The sequence below is a fragment of the Glandiceps talaboti genome, chromosome 19 (assembly GCF_964340395.1).
Source record: "Glandiceps talaboti chromosome 19, keGlaTala1.1, whole genome shotgun sequence".
In the NCBI taxonomy this organism is placed as follows: Eukaryota; Metazoa; Hemichordata; class Enteropneusta; family Spengelidae; genus Glandiceps; species Glandiceps talaboti.
Genome location: NC_135567.1, coordinates 2,694,075 through 2,714,565, shown reverse-complemented (window position 1 = coordinate 2,714,565; position 20,491 = coordinate 2,694,075). Strand labels below are relative to the sequence as shown.

The 20,491-nt window shown below is 40.5% G+C and overlaps 1 protein-coding gene across 1 annotated transcript; it reads right to left on the bottom strand.

Annotated features, from left to right (window-relative positions):
• Positions 1 to 606: 606 nt before the first annotated feature.
• On the bottom strand, positions 607 to 19,400 carry LOC144449919 (uncharacterized). Its single transcript, XM_078140467.1, has 8 exons — positions 19,183 to 19,400; positions 8,815 to 8,934; positions 8,163 to 8,284; positions 7,686 to 7,812; positions 7,132 to 7,223; positions 5,766 to 6,059; positions 4,371 to 4,543; positions 607 to 3,453 (listed from the first exon to the last, which is right to left on the bottom strand). Exons 1-3 carry the CDS (start codon positions 19,344 to 19,346, stop codon positions 8,206 to 8,208), a joined length of 363 nt encoding a protein of 120 aa, XP_077996593.1. The 5' UTR covers positions 19,347 to 19,400; the 3' UTR covers positions 607 to 3,453; positions 4,371 to 4,543; positions 5,766 to 6,059; positions 7,132 to 7,223; positions 7,686 to 7,812; positions 8,163 to 8,205.
• Positions 19,401 to 20,491: the final 1,091 nt, after the last annotated feature.

Genomic DNA, 20,491 nt, shown 5'->3' with positions numbered 1-20,491 from the left:
AATTGAATCATGAACGAACGAAGGTACAAACGAACGGTTCTACAAGAAAATAAAAACGGAAAATACATTTCAATTATATTTAAATTACGTCGTCCAACCACACCCAAACTGCGACATGCAGGTCCAGCAAAGAATAGTGACTTCTTCTCACTTGAAATTTAATGGAACAAAAAAAAAAACTCACCTTAGACAGTAGCGTCTTCAGGGGACAAAGTACATGGCCGCTGCTGTTGGCTATAAAGACCTCCCACCAACGACTCGGAGCAAAAACTAAACTAAACTATGCAAATCTCATGAAGGTACAGACCAACACGGCCAATTTGAATAATACTACCGTACAGGTGTACGTAAATCTAGCCAATCAGAGCAGCACTTACAGTATGTATGTATGTATGTATGTATGTATGTATGTATGTATGTGTGTGTGTATGTATGTATGTATGTATGTATGTATGTATGTATGTAAGTGCTACTTTTCTTTCTTCAGGCTAGTTTTAGTGGTTTGGAAGAGGGTGCTGTATGCAGGACAGGAAGGGGTAACAGGGTAGGGTTAGGGAAGGTAGTATGCCTACCATTGGCGATATTGACAACCAATTACAAGACAGACAACAAAGAATGGAAGTAAGAACATATGTTCATTTTTAACAATAGTACATCATAGAACCTCAAGGGTCTATGAGTACATATATATTTAATAGCTGACCACAGAATGAACATGACATTATTCACATCTCACAAACGCTTCTTTCAAAGCTGCACTAGCAGCTTCTGAAATGTTTGTTGTCCATATTTTTGTTAGATGTAATGACTTCCTAATGATATTGTCCACCCTAATGACCACTATACAATCACAGGTGGTGAAACATACAGTATCTGTACACACACTATAAATCCAAACCAAATAATCTGTTGTTACAATTGTAGTTATCCAATGACATCACAATTTCAACCTAATACTGTACTGCTTGGATGAAAACAATGTTACTGATTTCTAATCGTGGGCTGTCCAATCAAAAAAAACCCATTTCAGTTACAGTTAGTGATGTTTTCATCTCGATCTACATTTACTATTCTGTGTTGTTTACAGTTTTAGTATTACAGGTTGTTAATCAGCTACAAGCACTATTTCAATATTTGTAGTATGACCTCCACTGGACCTCTAGTGACAATAAAATTGAAACGAAAGTAAATGTACATTCTCAATGTGATATCCAAGTTTTTTACTGTAAGTCATAAGTTATCAAGGCCTTGAATTAGATTAGGAACCATGCATACAATGTACAGGAAACAACTATTCTGATATCAAGAGAGACAAACACACATTCACAATTTATGAAGACTATGCTACATTTGAGCATAGATGTTCATGAACTCTGGATTCATTAGTATCTAATGGAAATTTCTACATACAGTAACAATATTTCTTAGAAGCAAATCCCACATTTTCACCGACATCTGTACTACTATGGGCTGTTTGTACCTGTCCCAAAGAAATGTGAAACAAGGTGGAGTGGTACAGCTTATTAAGGATCTGTACATACAAGCTTCCCAAATTAGGGAGCCTTCAGTATTGACAGGGTGAAGGGCCAGAGGAAATCACACATGATCTGTTAAGTAAAACATGACCCTCCTCCCCCCATTTGTAAAAAGTGACCCTCCCCTTTGTCCCATTTTGTAAAACATGACCCTCCCCATGACATTTCCATAAACTGAATGTTAATCAATCTTCCCATTATATGTATACACTCACTGTTGCAGTTTTTGGACAGACTCTGTTTTCGGACAGATATCAACTCGTCTCATGATCCTTGTTGTTTTCTTTTGAACTATCATATTGTCATGCTCAAGCACTCATACGAAAGATCAAGCGATACAAAAGCTTTGATTCAACACTAATTTTGTGGTATCAGTTCTGAGAGCACTAATATTGGTGATCACAAAGTTACCATATGTAACAACACTGTCATAGTTGCCAGTGCTTTTTGCATTGTGAGTGATAAGGTGAGATGGTACAATCAATAAAATGCATCATTTTATAGACAATTTTCTTACATTATATGTATTTTTACTTTGTCATGTAAAAGACTCGTAAAAGTAAATGATGAGTATTCATCTCACTTTTACATCTCAAAACACACAAAACAAATTGACAATCATTGAATCTTAAATTTGGTCACAAAACTACATATTGTAAAATGTGACCCTCCCCTAAACATTACTATCCAAAATATGACCCCCAAGAACAGGTTTGTAAAATGTGACCCACCCCCTGATTCCTTTGGCCCTACCCTACCTGTAAATACTGATGGCTCCCTTAGTATGTCCTGTGATGTCACAACCTGTTGGTAATCATATCGTGATGATACATGGTATGGCCCATTGCAGTACACCCTAGAAAATACTGACAAGACATCAGAAAAAATTTGGGCCTCACTTCCTAAAAATTATTATCATACTGTGAGCGGCTGTGTCCCTTTGAATGCTGCATGACAGCCATGCACCTTTTCACAATCATGCTAAATTAGAAGTACCTTCATGAACTCCTGTCATTTAAAAGTAACTGTAATGACAAATGAATAGTAGTCTCTGGTTACATCACAAATGACAGCAGATGATAACATTGGAACTGTGATTCAACCAAAATAACACATCTAAACAAATCAAACTGGATCAATTGAATGGTTTATGAAGATTACACAAACCAAAGTTTGCATAAATGTATTAAATGTAACAAATAAACATGTACATGTACATGAAGTATGTGCAGCATTATGGATGGATTCACTTATTGCTATAAAGTTGAAAATCAAAAGAACTGCACTATTCTTCCTTTCAAAATGTCCTATTTCATACCATATAACTCATGATTTTAGACATTGTCCTCCATATAAACTAAAAAAAGACCTATTTTTTTTCCCTTCCTTTACAGGACTTTAATTTTCTTGTACCAAATGAGGCTGTTCTAGCAATAGCCAGAAGATGGCGACAAGAATTTTTGCAGTAGATGATGTTGAAGATAACAATGATGCCAACAGCATGCTGCTTACACAAATTTTGTTCTTTGGCAACATGGTAGACTAGGGGTTGGCAACCATGTTGTTGTTCCAAGCTGTTGTGTCTGGGTGATAAGGGACAGATACCCTGACCCATTCTTAACATACACTGGATTTAGACCATCCAGACTTCAGTGAATGCATAGTGAATCAAGGTCGCCTCGACACTTGCATTTCTACCAATGATGCTGTTGGGGGTGGAGATATGGGAGCAAGATTTCTTGACAGTCATCTAGGGTCACTGGCTTCCAGTTCCTTCCTTTGCTTCATTCCTTGTCAGTCAAGTAGTCTTGTGTCCACTACCAGTTTCTTCAAGGCAAGCAAATGTGGGTATGTTTTCTCCACTTTGAGAGGTGTGATAGCCCATCTACAACTCTTTTTTTGGAATACTCTGTGGTGGCTAAAATTCATAATACAGGAAAAGAGACAAAATTTGTTGTTACAATAAGCATTCATGTTAATGCAGTTTTAGCCTGTGTATGGCACTTGATTTACAATTTTGCTAGTGTCTACTATCCTGCTTGTGCTATTTGCAGTTTATTCTATTAGCCACACCTAAACAAATAACATTACAAAAATACATACCTGTATGCTTGTCATATAATATATTACTAGCAGGACAGTAGATAGGAGTTACTAAAGTTGCAGACTCAGTGCTACAGGCATGCTACTATAATTTGGTGTATCATTCAACACAAATCTCTCAGCCTTCCGAGTTTGCCTTTCACCAGCTGTTCAAAACATATCTACAAATCTTTCCCTCCCTGGTGATTATTATAACAGATTTGATCATTGCCTTAGTTATTCTACTACACATATCACACACACACACACACACACACACACAAAACTAACAGCTTCACTTAGAAAAATGTTAACTCTGTGCATACTTGGTGTTGTGTCAAGTAGAAAGCCATGTTTGAGTGTAGCCAAATTTACGTGATTGACATTTTTTTATTATAGTGATTACATGATAGACTTGTACATTTCAACAGAAAAACTCATCACAAGTGGGTAGTTCAGCACAGCTTGTGATAGGCAAACTATGCTGCTTGGTCAAATAGTGTTGTAATCTATGTTCATTATAGTAGTGTGTGTGTGTGTGTGTATCATTTTGAATACACTTTTTGACATTGATGAGACTCTATATTTCTGTCTTAGTGGTTAACTAGACTGGATAATTTTTGTATTGAAATATTGTACCAGTTTAGACTTCATCCAATGTTCTTCCTTTGACATGATATACCTAATATGTACTAAGTATATTTCTGATACATGTATATATGTTTATATTAAAAGAGAACTATTTATTGTTACCGAATCACTCCTTCCCTTGTCCTCAGTAAATCTCTGTCAACATGTACATTGTGATCTAGAGCTGCAAGCAAGTTTCTTGCCCTGTAAACGGGTGGTGTATTTGCTGAGTGCTTAGATGCATACATCAATCATTCAATGTATGTTGGTGAAAAGATTCCAGGTCTGAAGTTGTCCTGAAAACAAATACACAGAACAGTATATAAGGTCTCCACTATGGAAGTGCCTATTCAAAATTGGCTGTGAGCACCATGCATACTCAACATGTTCAGCTTGACATTTCTGTGAGAATAAGAAACACAACACAACAACCTTTATTGGCTTTGTTATATCACATTGATTTACAGCTAAAATAATGTAGGCTTGGTGATTCACTCATAGAAAATTATGTTTTTGACACAGAACTAGACATAGTTAAACTCTAGACTAACAATAACAGAGACAACAAACACAGTAGGTTCCTTAGTATTGCTATTCTTTCACAGTGTAGTAAAAGCAGGCTTCTAGTGAAAACATTACACATGGACTTGATGGTTTTTAATGGCTGCAGTTGTTTATTTTCTAACTGATAATCTACATTTCAACTTGACTACTTCTACATCACACTGCACAGCACCTATGTAATTATTTCTTTTACATTACAAGCTGTCTGAGGTTGTGCATTTAACAGTTATTTCACATGAGTGAAACACCAAGCCTACATCATTTTAGCTGTACTTATTGGCACATGGTACACAGAAAACATACAATTTAATTTTATTTCTTTGTTTGGTTATGGAGCATGCAGTAATGGTCTAAAATTGACACGGTCAATAACTTGAAAATAGCATCAAAGGTTTAACTAGTAATGATAGCTAGAACACATGATTATTCAATACTTTCCTATCAAGCGTGTTACAGTAATGCTAAACACAATATTTTTTACAATTTTGGGATGAATTCAAGCATGTGATCACAACCTAAACACATGATTATATCTACGTCAGTAGGGATGAAGTCAAGCATGCGATCACAGCATAAACACAAGGACTATATCAACGTTAGTACTAGTAGGGTGATTTGACTACTGAATAGAGTACAGTGCCTGATGTAGCCCAATAGGAATTCTGCTTTCAAAACTGAAACAAAACCACTTGTGATCTTTTTCAAAAATACATTCATTTCCATGGTTCTAACAAAGATTGGTAAAATGCCAAAAGTATGTACACTTTGATCATTGGTATCTGTCCTATACACATATTGAGAATGTGATAGGTTTCATTCATACCTTTCAATTTCTTAAAGCACTCCAGTATATTAGGATGGTGTAGTATCAAAACCCAAGTCAACATCATATCGGTGATTGAAATATAGATCACCATGAATATTACATGGTTGTTATTCCTCCAATATACTCACCCACTTCAAGTATAAGACAGAACCAACAAATTCATTAGAAATATTGATTTCACCATTGCAGTCAGCTACTGTGCACACCGAGGAAACTCTGGCTTGAGCTGAGTAACTGCTTCAGATACACAAGGCACATAGTATCACTGAGCAAAGAATCTTTGTCCTCATCACTTTGAACATGTTGAATTCCTTGAACTTGACTTGTGTTATTAGTATTGTCAAGACTTTCATCTTTATTGTCACTTACTGTCAATATCAACATCAGCATCTTCATCATCTGGCTCTATATGTCCATCATCCCTACAAAATATTGACAATTATTATTTATCGTGTGAATCACCCACTAACACTAACAACAGGGGCAGCGAACATGTAATTGTTTGATCCATAGATCGACTGATCGATCGTTTTATTGATTGATTTATTATTTGGTTGAATGATTGATCGATTGAATGATCAATTTTTGTGGTGCAATAAAAATTATTTTGTGTGTGATATTGATCAAGTCACTCATTTAGTTCTCTTTTCCTATCTACTTTTCTCTCTTTCAGTTGTATGTTATTCTCTCTTTATTGACTAAATAAAGATGCCATATCCATTCTTCTCCTCTGATCTAAATTAAAACACCATTAATTTCATAATTGGCGAGAGATCACTCACATTAACAGTTTGCTTTATCGCTCATCTTCTGGGAGATTATCACACTAGACAAACAGTTGAAGAAGGTGCTAAAGGCAGTGTGAAAGCATACCTTGTCTCAGATGACACCCTCACCTACAGTATATGTTGACCTTGTTACCATTGTCAAAGTGACCCATGAGCCTAGCGACTAAGAATTTAAGATAGTCATTCGCAAACATGGCCGCAACAAGAGGAGTGAACTGGTCATCAGAAGTAACACAAGCAATCATGGATAGTAAGAAGGCGTCTGATCTTGAACTGTGACTCTTAAAACGCATCAAAACATGTCGAAAATAATGATGCAGTCTAGATTGTTCAGCTAATCGATGCGTCGTCTCATCATGATATCTTTGTAGACTACCTCAAAATCTCCTACGTGTCAACATTTGTCTCCGAAAACGCATTGGCAGAATTGTAATGAGTTTTATATCGCCACAAAACTCAATGAGTGAATTGATCAATATCCAACATAAAATAAGTCATATTGCACTACAAAGATTGATCATTCAATTGATTAATCATTCAACCAAATAATAATCAATCAATTGATTGATCAATCGATAAATTACATGCTCACTGCCCCCTACGCAGTAACAAATACATTCACTCTACTCCACCACATCACTGTATGTACATGTACACTGTCAATATCATTTCAAAAATAAATTTCATACAATGTACATATACTCACAGCATAGTTATATTAAAGCTTGGTTCATACTAGTCTGAATCTTCTTCACCGGACTCTTCTAAGTCATTACTCTCAGCATGTTTCAAAGAAACCTGTTAGTGATAAATGAAATAAAACAGATATGTAACATAATGACACATTCCTAGTACCAGTTCTTTGTATGTACAACTAGACACAACAAACTATTTGGCAAGTATAACCATGTAATCTGCAATGAATCTGATGTAACGCAAGCTTGTACATCATGTGGTAAGCAATCATGTGAGTACTTCCTCAAATGGATCAATGAATGATTCTGACATAATCTTGCACTTGCACTTTGTGTTCGACAGGTGCTGTAGGTAAAATACAGAATTTGTGAGACATGAGGAACAGGGTAAAAATACAAAGAAGCACATCCATGTTGTATGACCAATACATATAACATGTTTATGTTCGCTATGAATGTTAAAATAATCATTACCATTTGTATGTATTTTACCGGTATCTACAATGTACATGTATTTCCACATATGTACGATATGAAATGCAATTGATCATCATAAATTATGTACCTTTCACTTTGTGCCTGTGACTGGGAGGAAGTTGCAGTCAGGTGTACATTCTTGATGGAGGATTCACAACTGTACTACTACAGGTGATTTCTGATATAACACATTAATTCCTGACATGATAGAACCCCTGTGAAGGAAAGAAAACCAAATGTCCAATGATCCAACAAACATTGGTCAACCTGTAGTCGTGTTCAGAGCTACATGTATGACTTGATCCAAATAGTCATATTAAGAATACATGTAAAAGCCAGAATTATTTTAATGCCCACATACACGTCTAAACTGCCTCCTTGCTAAATGCAAACCCACAACATGGCTAGTAAATTACTAAGAATATTAAGTCTGATAACTGTTCATGCCAGTGATATTTTGGACAAAGTGGTCTGTTATTGGTAACATGGGAAAGCAACAGAAATATTTGACAACAATACATTGTACATTTGTATGTCATATGTTATGTATAACTAGAAATCTTACCTATCAGATTCCATTGATAAAAATTTAGACACATCTGGACCACTCATTTGACCCAACATCTGCACACCTTCACCTCAGTGACCAGTTGTTGTGTTGATGTTTGAGGCACTGTGCGTCCACTTCTACAATGAGCACAAAATGCACACACTATAATAATAGTAATATTGTTGGAAGCCAATTCAAAAATGAAATATGTCTATTTTTTTAAAATGTAGAGTATAATGTACACATTAACAATGATAAAAAGATATCAATATGGTTTGAAAGAAACTACATGATTTGCAAAAATGTAAAAACAAATTCAATATTACATTGTATTTACTCTAATGTTCTGAGTGCCATAGCTTTGTGTAAATACAAAAAGTTAGTAAGATATCCGAGTCAGCAATATTTATAAAATGTGATTGATAAAAATAAAACATTAAATTACATGTAAAGAAATGTTTTCCTCACTTTACAATACATTGCTGGTTGCTTCTGAATGCAATAAACATACTGTTCATACAGTTATTAAAAACTGTGCATGGTTTTCTTAAACTACATGGTTGTAACTTTCAGTTTTATGCATAGAATAATGGTTAGATAATAAATGGCAGAATAGTTTGTGTAATAATTTAAAATCAAAATTATGATTCATATTCTCTATACATACTTGATCTGTTGAAATTGGCCAACTCTTCCTGTAGTAGCTTGGGAAGTACTGGCTACTGGCTGTGATGTATCTTTTCCCTCAGCAAGTACTCTGCCTTTACTGGGTTGATGATCATAGTACCTGTGTAAAATTGGAAACATTCACAATAATACATTAGACATTTAGAAAAACAAAACCCCAAAAAACAGAAAATATTGAAATGTTTAGGGAAGGAAAATAAGCACATATACCAACGTTAGACTTGTAATTTTCAAAACTAACATTTACTTGTAGCTCTAGAGTGGTGTCAAGTAAACACACCAAAATTACCTTCTTCCAGAATTTGAGTTTTGGAGTATTAAAAAACTGTAGTGATAGCAAAATATTGGTGCAATAATACTACATTTTTTGTATTTCTAAAACTCAAAGTTATTGTTCATATAAGACATCAATGTATGCTATAGTATTGTACTATGATCAAAATAAGAATAGTACACTACAATGGTGGTTGTTGTCTTTATCATTCTTACAAGCTATACTAGCAAGATAGAACATCAACTCTACCGTACATACAACTGTGAGAATGCAGTATTGTCCATTGTGGTTTGGACAGCCTGTCACCAATTTTTACCACAATTAGTAGTTACATAAAACAACGGGTCATCATTTTACAAAAACAAAACATCACAGGTTTGCAGCTGTGTGTATTTTTGTCGTACTATAACTACTACTAAAAGTATACGAGCGTTATATAGCGCCATGCTTTCGCCAATGTCATAAACATAAATGTGGCGTCACAAACAAACTGTAGTGGAATAGGACTGGCACCCCCGGGAGTACGTCCTCTAACCGGGGGCGCCACTGTCAACAGCGCCACCGGAGCAGCCGAGTCCAGTGTGAGAGAAGACTTCTGATGATTAAGACGGACTATATTTACAGCGTATATTATCATTATACTACTACTACTACTACTACTACTACTACTACTCTTCGTGGATAACCAATACCGTACATTCAGGGTAAGCTGGTTCTCTACATTGGTGTAGTCGGCAATAGAATTTGTGTGTGGCAATTATTTTTTGTGTGTTCTACTTTTTTCGATTTTGCGGTGCCACGCAAGTTCCCGCCAGCCGACAACTTTGTAATAACTTAGTTATTCAATAATTGTACCACGTTCGATATCGTGATTCAATAATTTTTGCAACCAATTGTAACACGTCCTTATACGTGCAATTTCAATTTTTTGTAGTTGTCATTTTCACGAACTCAACGTGTTTATTTCAACTGTACACTCGCAAGTATTTTGTATTTTCGAATTACTTACATCTGTGCGACATTATAGTTCAAATCAAGTACTTGCAAGTTTAGTAACATCGATATCGCACAGACCTAAACCTGAACTAACACGCAATCTACTACGTGTAACTCAGCGTTTTATATTAATTTTTGAAAGAAACAGAATTTGTAAACCGAACTCACACTGTTACGGTACTTTCAAAACCCAACATCTCATAACTGTGAAACTGCATAACAATAGGAAGATCTGTCACCTTTTAGACGTCGTTAATTATTCAAGTAAAGGTGTTAATTTCCATCTATTGAAAGTGTCACCTGACCTGTACGGACGGATATTTACAAGCATATGTTCGTTTGTTATATCCGAGGTGTCACGAATAATCTACCGATCTATCGTTACGTTAGTATTAGTAAACATTATTACGTGCATAGCACCCGCCCACTCAAACTCCGTACAGGCTAGAACTTTAATTTTTTTGGGTTTTAGATATAGCTTCACTAAACACTATTATTTTAGTTGGAGCATATTTACAGTCCCATTTGATTACACTTTAAGTATATGCAACACTACCCAGTTATCTGTTTCAAAACTCATTGTAGTTTTAAACAGTATTATTATTTCAATATAAATAAGGCTTCCAATAATTGTAATACCCTTACTACCGACCAAACACGGTTTAGGGGATACAATTACACACAATTAAAACTTTTTGAGTCAATGTTATAACAAATCTAAACTCCAGTTCCAATAGGGTTGCAGTTTAACGTCATTAGTCAATATGGATGCAATAGATATACAGAACTGTACTAAAGAGGAGTTAATGACTATAAAAGGAATAGGCCCTGCATCAGCTAAGTCAATAATTGATCTCCGTGAGAGGCACAAGTACCTAACTCAAGAATTAATAACATCGATTTTGCATTCTAAGCCGACTCAGGAATTTTGGGACAAAGTTAGGTTTACACCAAATCCAGTCACTACTCCCGACCATACCCCTGAAGGTCCTACTGACATAGAGGAGGGAGGGGGAGCTAGTGGTGGTAGTCCCACTAGCACTGATACCACACCACAGCAAAGACCAATTCAATGCAAGGATGGGAGAAGTTATTGACCAAGCTGCTGCCAACTCAGTCTATGGGGGTGCTAGACCAAAAGCAAACAAAGGGAAGTCACCACCATCCCAGGACGCACCACCAGCTGAGCCTCCGGCACCACAAGCACCAGTTGTGCACCAGAAACCACCATCTGGGCCTCATCTGCAAATGACAGGCCAACCGATGCCACCACCAGGGCCTCAACCACCGCCAATGGGGTACTACCCACCCTCGTGGGGGTATCAAGTACCACCAACTGGTCCATCACAATCTGCATATCGCCAGTCACCACCAGCTGCAAACATACCAGCGACACAACCAGGCTACCAGGCACCGTCCATGGGGTACTACCAACCAGCTGGATACCAACAGCCACCACCAGCCAGCTATACAATGGGGCAGCCAGGGTACCAACCACCTATCATGGGATACTACCCACCGGCAATGCCTTATCTGGCATACCACCAGCAGCCAACATCATACCAATACCCACCATACCCCATGGTACCACCATACTACCAGCCTAATCCTATGCAATCGTATGGACCACCACCAGTCTCACAGCCTCCAGTGTCATCAACTATGAGCCAACAACCAGACCACCTAGTGTTGCCAGGTGCGCCTCAGTTAAAGCAGGAACAACCAATGCCTGCAGCACACCCACCAGCGCCAACACCACGTGTACAAGGGCCATCTCCCCATGTAGGAGTGAGCAGTACCACCACCACTCCTCCAACACCGACAAGTCAGCGACACACCTGGGATCAGGGGGCCAGTGCTTCAGATAGAAGGGGATACGGCCAACCACCACGTCATCCCTATGTCCCCAAGAACTTGATCTACTCAGGAGACAGCACATGGCGGAGTTTCATAACCCGATACGACCAGTATGCACACTCCAATCAGTGGACAATCCAGGAAACAAGAGATAACATGTGTTGGTTCCTAGATGGCAAAGCTATAGACTACTACACTTTAATCCGAGATCGACATCAAGACATTGAATACCACAACCTAGTCAGGCAACTGGAACGCCGTTTTGATTTTCAAGAACTGCCAGAAACAGCCCTGGTTGAATTCTATCAAGCGAAACAGTGGTCTGACGAGACACTCCGTGACTGGGCAGACAGACTTCTAACACTGGCAACACATGGTTTTGATAATTTCAATGATAAGCATATGAATGGACAGGCCGTGCTACGATTCTGTCAAGGCTGCTTGGATAAGGAGGCCGGACAATATGCGGCTAACCAACGACCAGCCACAATAGACAGTGCCATTGATAAAATCAGATGGTTTAAGCACAATAACCAGGCAATCTTTGGCAAGTCCCCGCGCTCACGGGAGATTCGCCAAGTCATTACAGATGTTGACGACAGTGACGACCACAGCCAACCATGGGTACGAGCGGCCACCCGTTTCCAATCAAATAGAGCACCGCCAACATCTCCTGTAACAGGCCACAGGTATCCACACAACTCTCCTATACAGAAAAAATCTCTGGAGGATGAGGTTTCGAACCTGAAGGGCCAATTACAAACAGTACAGTCTGCCCTTGATGGAATTATCTCACAGATGAAGACAATAACAACTTGTCTAGAGAACCCACGAAGGTCCAGGAGCCGGTCACCATCACCAAACCGTAACTGTTACCAGTGTGGTAGGCCCGGACACTTCAGGAGGGACTGCCCACAGTTCGACCCCAAAACCAACAGAGTGACCTTTGCACCAGATTTAAACGAGCAGGGGTCGGAGACAGAGGCCTAACACCGACACTCAATCCCACAGGCCTCAGCAACCGGACAGATAACCTGGACACCGACACATTGGACCGAACTCTACTAGAAAAGCAATGTACCACACCGCCCCTTTACGGTGATGTTACATGCTCGTCAGAAAGACCCTCTGTGACGAACGCAACTGCAAACACCGAGCAGGAGGAAGTCACTATATACCAACTCAAGTCATCTTCCATGTGCACTGTGCCTATTAAAATTCAAGGACACCAGGTGAACGCCATAGTTGATACTGCAGCAGAAGTTACCCTCATCTCAGACCAACTCTACGAAAGCTTACATGACAAACCGACAATACTCAAAACGGTAATCATGCACACAGCTGGCCGGAATCTAGACATGAAAGGCATTATCATAGGACCTGTCCGCCTTCAATTAGGGGGAGCGAAATTCCTACAGAACATTTATGTAGCTCCCATTGAGGATGATATGCTTCTGGGACTGGATTTCTTGAGAACCAACAAAGTCCAGGTAGACATGGATAAGGGCCAGCTAGTTCTTGGGCAAGAAACTTTGGACATGACCTTTGGCAATGATTGTCATGGTAGGGACCCTCCCAAGGTAGCCAAAGTGTCTTTGAGGGAAAGAACAGAAGTCCCACCCAACCATGTGGTCCGAGTACAATGTAATATCGATAAAGACATATTCGACTATGTACTAGAACCCATAGGAGGTCTACAAGTAATGATACCCAGGACGGTGTACAGTGGTGAGGAATACCCCAATGTATGTCTAGTAAACCCGTTTGACTATACAGCAGTCTTGGGGGAGGGCCAGATCATTGCAGAAGCAGCTGAAGTAGAAGTCCTACCCACTCCAGCTCTGGGCAACCAGGTGAACCAGGTGACGAAAACCACCAAAAACTATACATTACCAAAACACCTAGTGGAACTACACAACCGTTCAAGTCAGGGCCTCTCTCCACAACAAGCTGAAGAAGTCAAGGACTTATTGCTTGACTATCAGGATGTCTTTGCAGAAAATGACTTTGACCTTGGTAATTTTACCACAATCCAACATGGTATCAATACCAATGATGCAAAACCCATCAAGCATAGACTACGGCGTACACCACTCCACTTTGTTCAAGAGGAAGAGGAACACCTAAGGAAGATGTTAGACAATTCAATCATTCAACACTCTACCTCAGAATGGGCATCAGCCCCAGTGTTGGTGAGGAAACGTGATGGCAGTGTCCGATGGTGTATCGATTACAGGGCCCTTAATTCCATCACAGTGAAAGATGTCTATCCACTTCCTCTTGTTGAAGAATGCATGGATACACTTGCAGATAATGTCTGGTTTTCTAAATTAGATGCAAACTCGGCATACTGGCAAGTCCACATCCGACCAGAAGATCGAAGGAAGACTGCATTCCTCACGAAATTTGGCCTGTTTGAATTTACCAGGATGCCATTCGGACTTTGCAATGCACCCGCTACCTTTTCACGGGTGATGAGCTTAGTGTTAAGAGGACTATCCTGGGAAACAGTGCTAGCCTTCCTAGATGACATACTAGTACTGGGTAAAGACTTCAAACAACATCTGCAGAACTTGAAGGATGTCTTCATAAGGATGAGACAGTACCAGTTAAGACTGAAACCACGCAAGTGTGAACTCTTCCAACATGAGGTAGAATTCCTCGGGAGAAAGATAAGAGATGGTCACATAGAACTACAGGATGAATCCATCTTAACAATCCGGAACTGGCCCACACCGTGTAACACGAAAGAAATGGAAAGGTTCCTAGGACTTGCAAACTACCATCGCACCTTCATCAAAGATTTCTCCCGAATAGCTGCCCCTCTTTACAATATCACTGGGAAGAAGCCATTTGAATGGGCTAGGCAACATCAAGAAGCCTTTGGTAAGATCAAAGATGCACTAACTTCAGCACCTGTACTTGCAATACCAAACAGCAGAGATATGTTTATAATAGACACTGATGCGTCCGACCTAGCCATTGGGGCAGAACTACTTCAGGTACAGGAGGGTGAGGAGAGAGTAATTGCATATAGCAGTTTTGCCCTTACCCCCGAACAGAGGCGATACTGTACAACAAGAAAGGAACTACTGGCAGTGGTACGATTTACCAGACACTTCAGGCATTACCTCCTTGGAAAGGAATTCAAGATTAGAACTGATCACAACAGCCTGAGGTGGTTGATGGGATTCCGAGAGCCACAGGGCCAGTTAGCAAGGTGGCTAGAAGAACTCAGCCAATACAATATGGTAATAGAACATCGCCCTGGAAATAAACACAACAATGCAGATGCTCTGTCCCGGAGACCTCTGGGAGGAGTATGCACAGGATACAAATATGGGATACCGATGGAAGACCTGCCCTGTGGGGGTTGCCCATACTGCCTCAGAGCAAACAAAAACTGGGGTGAATTCATCTATACAGTGGATGATGTCATACCTCTAGCCAAATCCCAGGAATCCCTGAGAGTACGAGTTACCAGAATCCAGGAACCCGCTCATAACGGGACTGGCCATGTTCCCACAGCACAAGATAAGGGACCACAGTTGGTTGAGAACCTGGGACACTCCTGCATTCAGATACTTGGCAAACCAGTGGCAGACTCAAATTCATCAATCTACCCAAGGATCTGCGTGGTCACCAGGGGAAACATCCAAGTGTCTGGCACCTCCCTACTGGACTACAACAAAGAAGACATCAAATTGGCTCAGGCAAAAGATCTCGATCTTCAACATCTCCTGCCCTGGCTACATCATGGCAAGGTACCTCCAGAAGGGACACTTTTCCTATCAAGCCCAGCTGCAAAATATTATTGGATCAACAGGGACATCTTCTTTCTAGATGAGGACATCTTATGGACAAGAGGCAAAGATGGAATGTCTAAGTTACTGATCATACCAAAAGCCTACAAACAGCAAGTACTGGAAATATCCCACAACATACCATCTTCTGGACATCAGGGAATCAACCGAACCAGGGAACGTATAGTTGGGAGGTACTACTGGTATAAGGTATCACAGGACATCCGCGATTTTGTCTCTTCATGCAGTATTTGCAACAAGCAGAAGAAAGCTAATCGACACGCTAGACACCCTCTGATCCAATACCATGCAGGGGCCCCAATGGAAAGAATACACTTGGATTTCCTAGGCCCGCTACCTAGAACGGGACAAGGAAATGAGTACATTCTGATGATGGTAGACCAGTTCACAAAATGGGTGGAATGCATACCCCTACCATCTCAGACAGCAGAAGTAACTGCAAAAGCCGCTGTCAATGAATTCTTCTCCCGGTTTGGTTACCCATTCCAAGTATTCACAGACCAGGGGAGGAACTTTGAAAGTGAACTCTTTGCTGCTATATGTGACATCATGCAGATCCATCGAACCAGAACTACACCATACAGACCATCTGCGAATGGTCAGGTCGAAAGGTACAACCGTACGCTAATGGATGCTGTCAGATGTTTCATTGGCTGCTCTCAAAACTCTTGGGACAAGTATCTACCACAAATAGCTGGCGCATTGAGGTCCTCAGTAAACCGTCAGACTGGTTTCACATCAAATAAGCTCATGCTAGGGCGAGAAATTAACCATCCAGCAGACCTTATGTTTGGCGCAGCAACAACCAACAGCGACACCTTGGTAGACGACTACATCACCAATCTGGGACAGGCCATGCAATTAGCCCACGCCACTGCAAGATCAACTCTCCAGACCACCCAGAGGAAGATGAAGAGGGATTATGACCTCAAAGTCCACTCACACCAATACAACATTGGGGACTGTGTGTACATATTAGACACAGCAGTTGTTAAGGGTAGAAGTAGGAAGTTATCACCACCATGGAAGGGACCTGGGGTTATAGTACACAAGCTAACACCGTACTTGTACCGACTAAAGCTCCCTAGGGCCATAATAACAGTGAACCATGATCGACTAAAGCCCTGTAAATCACGGGACCTCCCTGGATGGGTCATTAGATATAAGGCCACTGTTGCACACCGCCATAACGGTAAACAGCTGCTAGGGACTAACACTAACATAGGAGAGATCTATTGCATTTGTGGAAAGCCAGATGATGGTACTCTAATGATTATGTGTGACACCTGCTTTGAGTGGTTTCACCATAATTGTGTGGGACTGACAACCAAACAGGCAAAGGCGATAAAGAAGTACAGCTGTCCCTCTTGCCTCTCCCACCCATCATTAACCCTGTCCCCCCAATAACAATTTTTCTCTCTCTCCAGGCATCAACAATATGGCTGACGACAACAAAAAAAGATATTGGAAGAATGAAAGAAAAGAGGACCTTGGTAAAATAGGGAGGGAGAAGGAGGATTACATCCGATACCAAAGTAGGAGGGGAGTGAGCACCCACCCAAAAGAGATCTGCCTCCTCATAACGTATATATCAATCGCCCACATACAAGAGCTGCTGTTAGACCAGTACCACTTGGCGGTGAAGAGACGAAGATATTGGTGGATAGACGCAGCACATGAATACATCCCACTAATCATGGACGATGACACCTGGCGTCTTAATAAATTGCCGCACCCTCTGGACCCCCATAGATACCAGCAAAGAGGAAAAGCCAGGAGGCCACCCCCCTCTTCAACCAGAACTGCCAATGTCACCGATGAGGGACTGGTAGTTGACGTCCGCACCAAAACGGACTCAACTCTGGTAACAATACGATCGAATGGCAGCAGCAACCAAGGTAACTCTCCATCCAGAACCACAAACATCACTGACAAGGGACTGGTGGTTGATGTCCGCCCCAAAACGGACCCAGCCCCAGTACCTGTCAGACCAAGTACCAGTGGCAGCCAGCCAAAGAAAAGGAGACTGGAGTCCACAGAAACCCGTGAACCGGGTAGTGGAAAGTCCAGCAAAGGCGACGACACCAGGCCACCACTAAGCTGTCTACCCACCAGACAAGTCACCATGGTAACATCACAAGAAAACCATCCCAGACGTTCATCCCCATGCCCAATCCCAGGATGTAATAGCTGGACAAGGAAACTGAAACTCCATTGCTTCAGCAAGCACATCCCAGAACAACTATGGGAGAAGGCCACCCTGGGAAAGACCCTGGAAGGCAAAGAGTTTAAACCAATTTACCATCTCCTTTGCCAGCTAACGACATGGACCTGTGGCGAAGACCTCCCAATCCCGGACTTGTGGCAGTTTGTCCGCAACAATTTAACGGGAAAAATCCCGCAAAACACCAAACTGTCCCCGGAATACAGCGTCCTATTTACTAAGGTGACGAGACGAATGGGGTGGTTCGTACCAGATCAATACTCCCTGGATCCCCCTAACTCACCAGCTACTCTTCTCCACTGGCGAGTACTGGTAGCCATCTTGGGTGAACTGAGTCCACAACAACGGACTCAGTTTAAGAATATGGATCCCAAGTAGGAGGGTTCACTGTAGTCCCGCACTCACGGGGCTAACTGGGGGGAGGGGCACTGAACCGCAAAATCATCAGCAAAGTGTTTACTGGGAGTTGACATCCCGCACCAAACGGGGATCAACTCCAAGGAACACCCACTTCAGTATAAATGCCATCCATCAACACACTGGCTCATCCATAGGGCAAGGATACATCAACCAAAGTCAACAACAAGTTCAAATTGCCCAAGTTACCGTGCGCACGGTTGGCAGTTTGAACCTAGAATGATTGGCCCTACTCCAGTCCAGCTGTATTAAATCACTGGTGACATTACAGTCCTTTTAAGGTGGGGATGAGTGTAGTGGAATAGGACTGGCACCCCCGGGAGTACGTCCTCTAACCGGGGGCGCCACTGTCAACAGCGCCACCGGAGCAGCCGAGTCCAGTGTGAGAGAAGACTTCTGATGATTAAGACGGACTATATTTACAGCGTATATTATCATTATACTACTACTACTACTACTACTACTACTACTCTTCGTGGATAACCAATACCGTACATTCAGGGTAAGCTGGTTCTCTACAAAACAAATATTCATGCTTTTTCGCCAATGTCATAAACGTAAATATGGTGTCACAAACAAACAACTATTCACTGTATCTGCGTTAAAGATTTCAATTCTAAAATACCCTTGCATGTGAGTGATATACTCGCTAAATTTCAACAAATACATCAATGTATACACGAATGTAAACACAACTCAGCTGTTCATGTGTCATTCACAGACAGGAAATGCGTATGTACTTACAGCTATACTTACCAGTCTAAAAGAAACTCCGCGACTTTCCAGTGAAATTGTAGCGAATTTGCCTCTTTCAGTGCTTTCCAGCGGTCGATCTGTCCAAATATATTTATTTTGCCGATGGACGATTTTGTTTTCCTTCGTTTCCTGGCTGAATCCGTAAGAGTTGGACGACCTTGCATCTGTACTGTTGGTGTCTGCCATGTTGAAGAGGTCGTAGTGATTGCGCATGCGCATATTTGCGTTCAAACGAAAACCGTTAGGTGACCGGGTCAAATTCTCGCGTTTGAACATCGACGTTACTGGTTTGAACGGGGTCAGGGGTCGATTAAAAAGACGTACCATTTAATCAGATATCGTATCACAGCAGTTTATTGCGTACAGGTTTGCCAGTGACTAACCGCTGTTTAGACAAGCTACAGTAAGTTGTATAATATGAGTAACCTTTAAAAAGGAAACAAAAATGCAAAGAAATACGCAAAAGTTGCAGACCATGTCCCTTTAAACTTGAGAAAACAGGTGTAAAAAGTGCCGTGTTACGTATACACATCCTGACACATACAAGTAATCTGTACCAATGTCAACAAAGCTAGTCAAACTGCTGACTAAACGCTACAACCCATTGTTCCATGACCTCCTGTATAATGAGTTTTTGATAAAGTGTGACAATGTGAGTCTTATGTTATGGTTGTATTCATGAAATAGATGCCATTGAAAGTTTGAAAGTGCGTCTAATAAATGATGGGCATGTAAGAGTTGAAAGTTTACAATGTGGTCTGTATAGAAGCACTAAGTATATCTTTCTTGCTGGTCCCCCTGATGCTTTAATTAGATGTGAGAGCCATGGAATTTTCACAGCTGAAGTCAAGTTTCCCCTCAAATGTAAAGATAGGACTCCACAAATGCAAACAGAATCAGATGCATCATTTTGTATGCAAAACATTGGTGGAAAGTATGTTTTAAAGCGAACTCATCCATATTTTTATCAAGTCCAGCTACACATGTTTTTAGTTGGTATTCCGTGTAGCTATTTTGTTATTTGGTCACCTGTGGGTGAAATAATTCAGCAAGTGTATTTTGATGAAATCTTCATGGAGCAGATGATAAAGAAAGCTGGTAAATGTTTTCAGACATTGTATTCTCCACGTCATTAATGTAAATGAACCATATTTAGCACCGTGATGCATGGGCATTATGGCACAATAAAGCTAAGATTGTGATTATCAAAAATAACAAAAATGTCAATATAAATTTTAAAAACCCAGTCTTTTCTTATTGTAGTGGTAGATGTATGTGTACTTACTTGTCTATGGTGTAAGTTCAATAA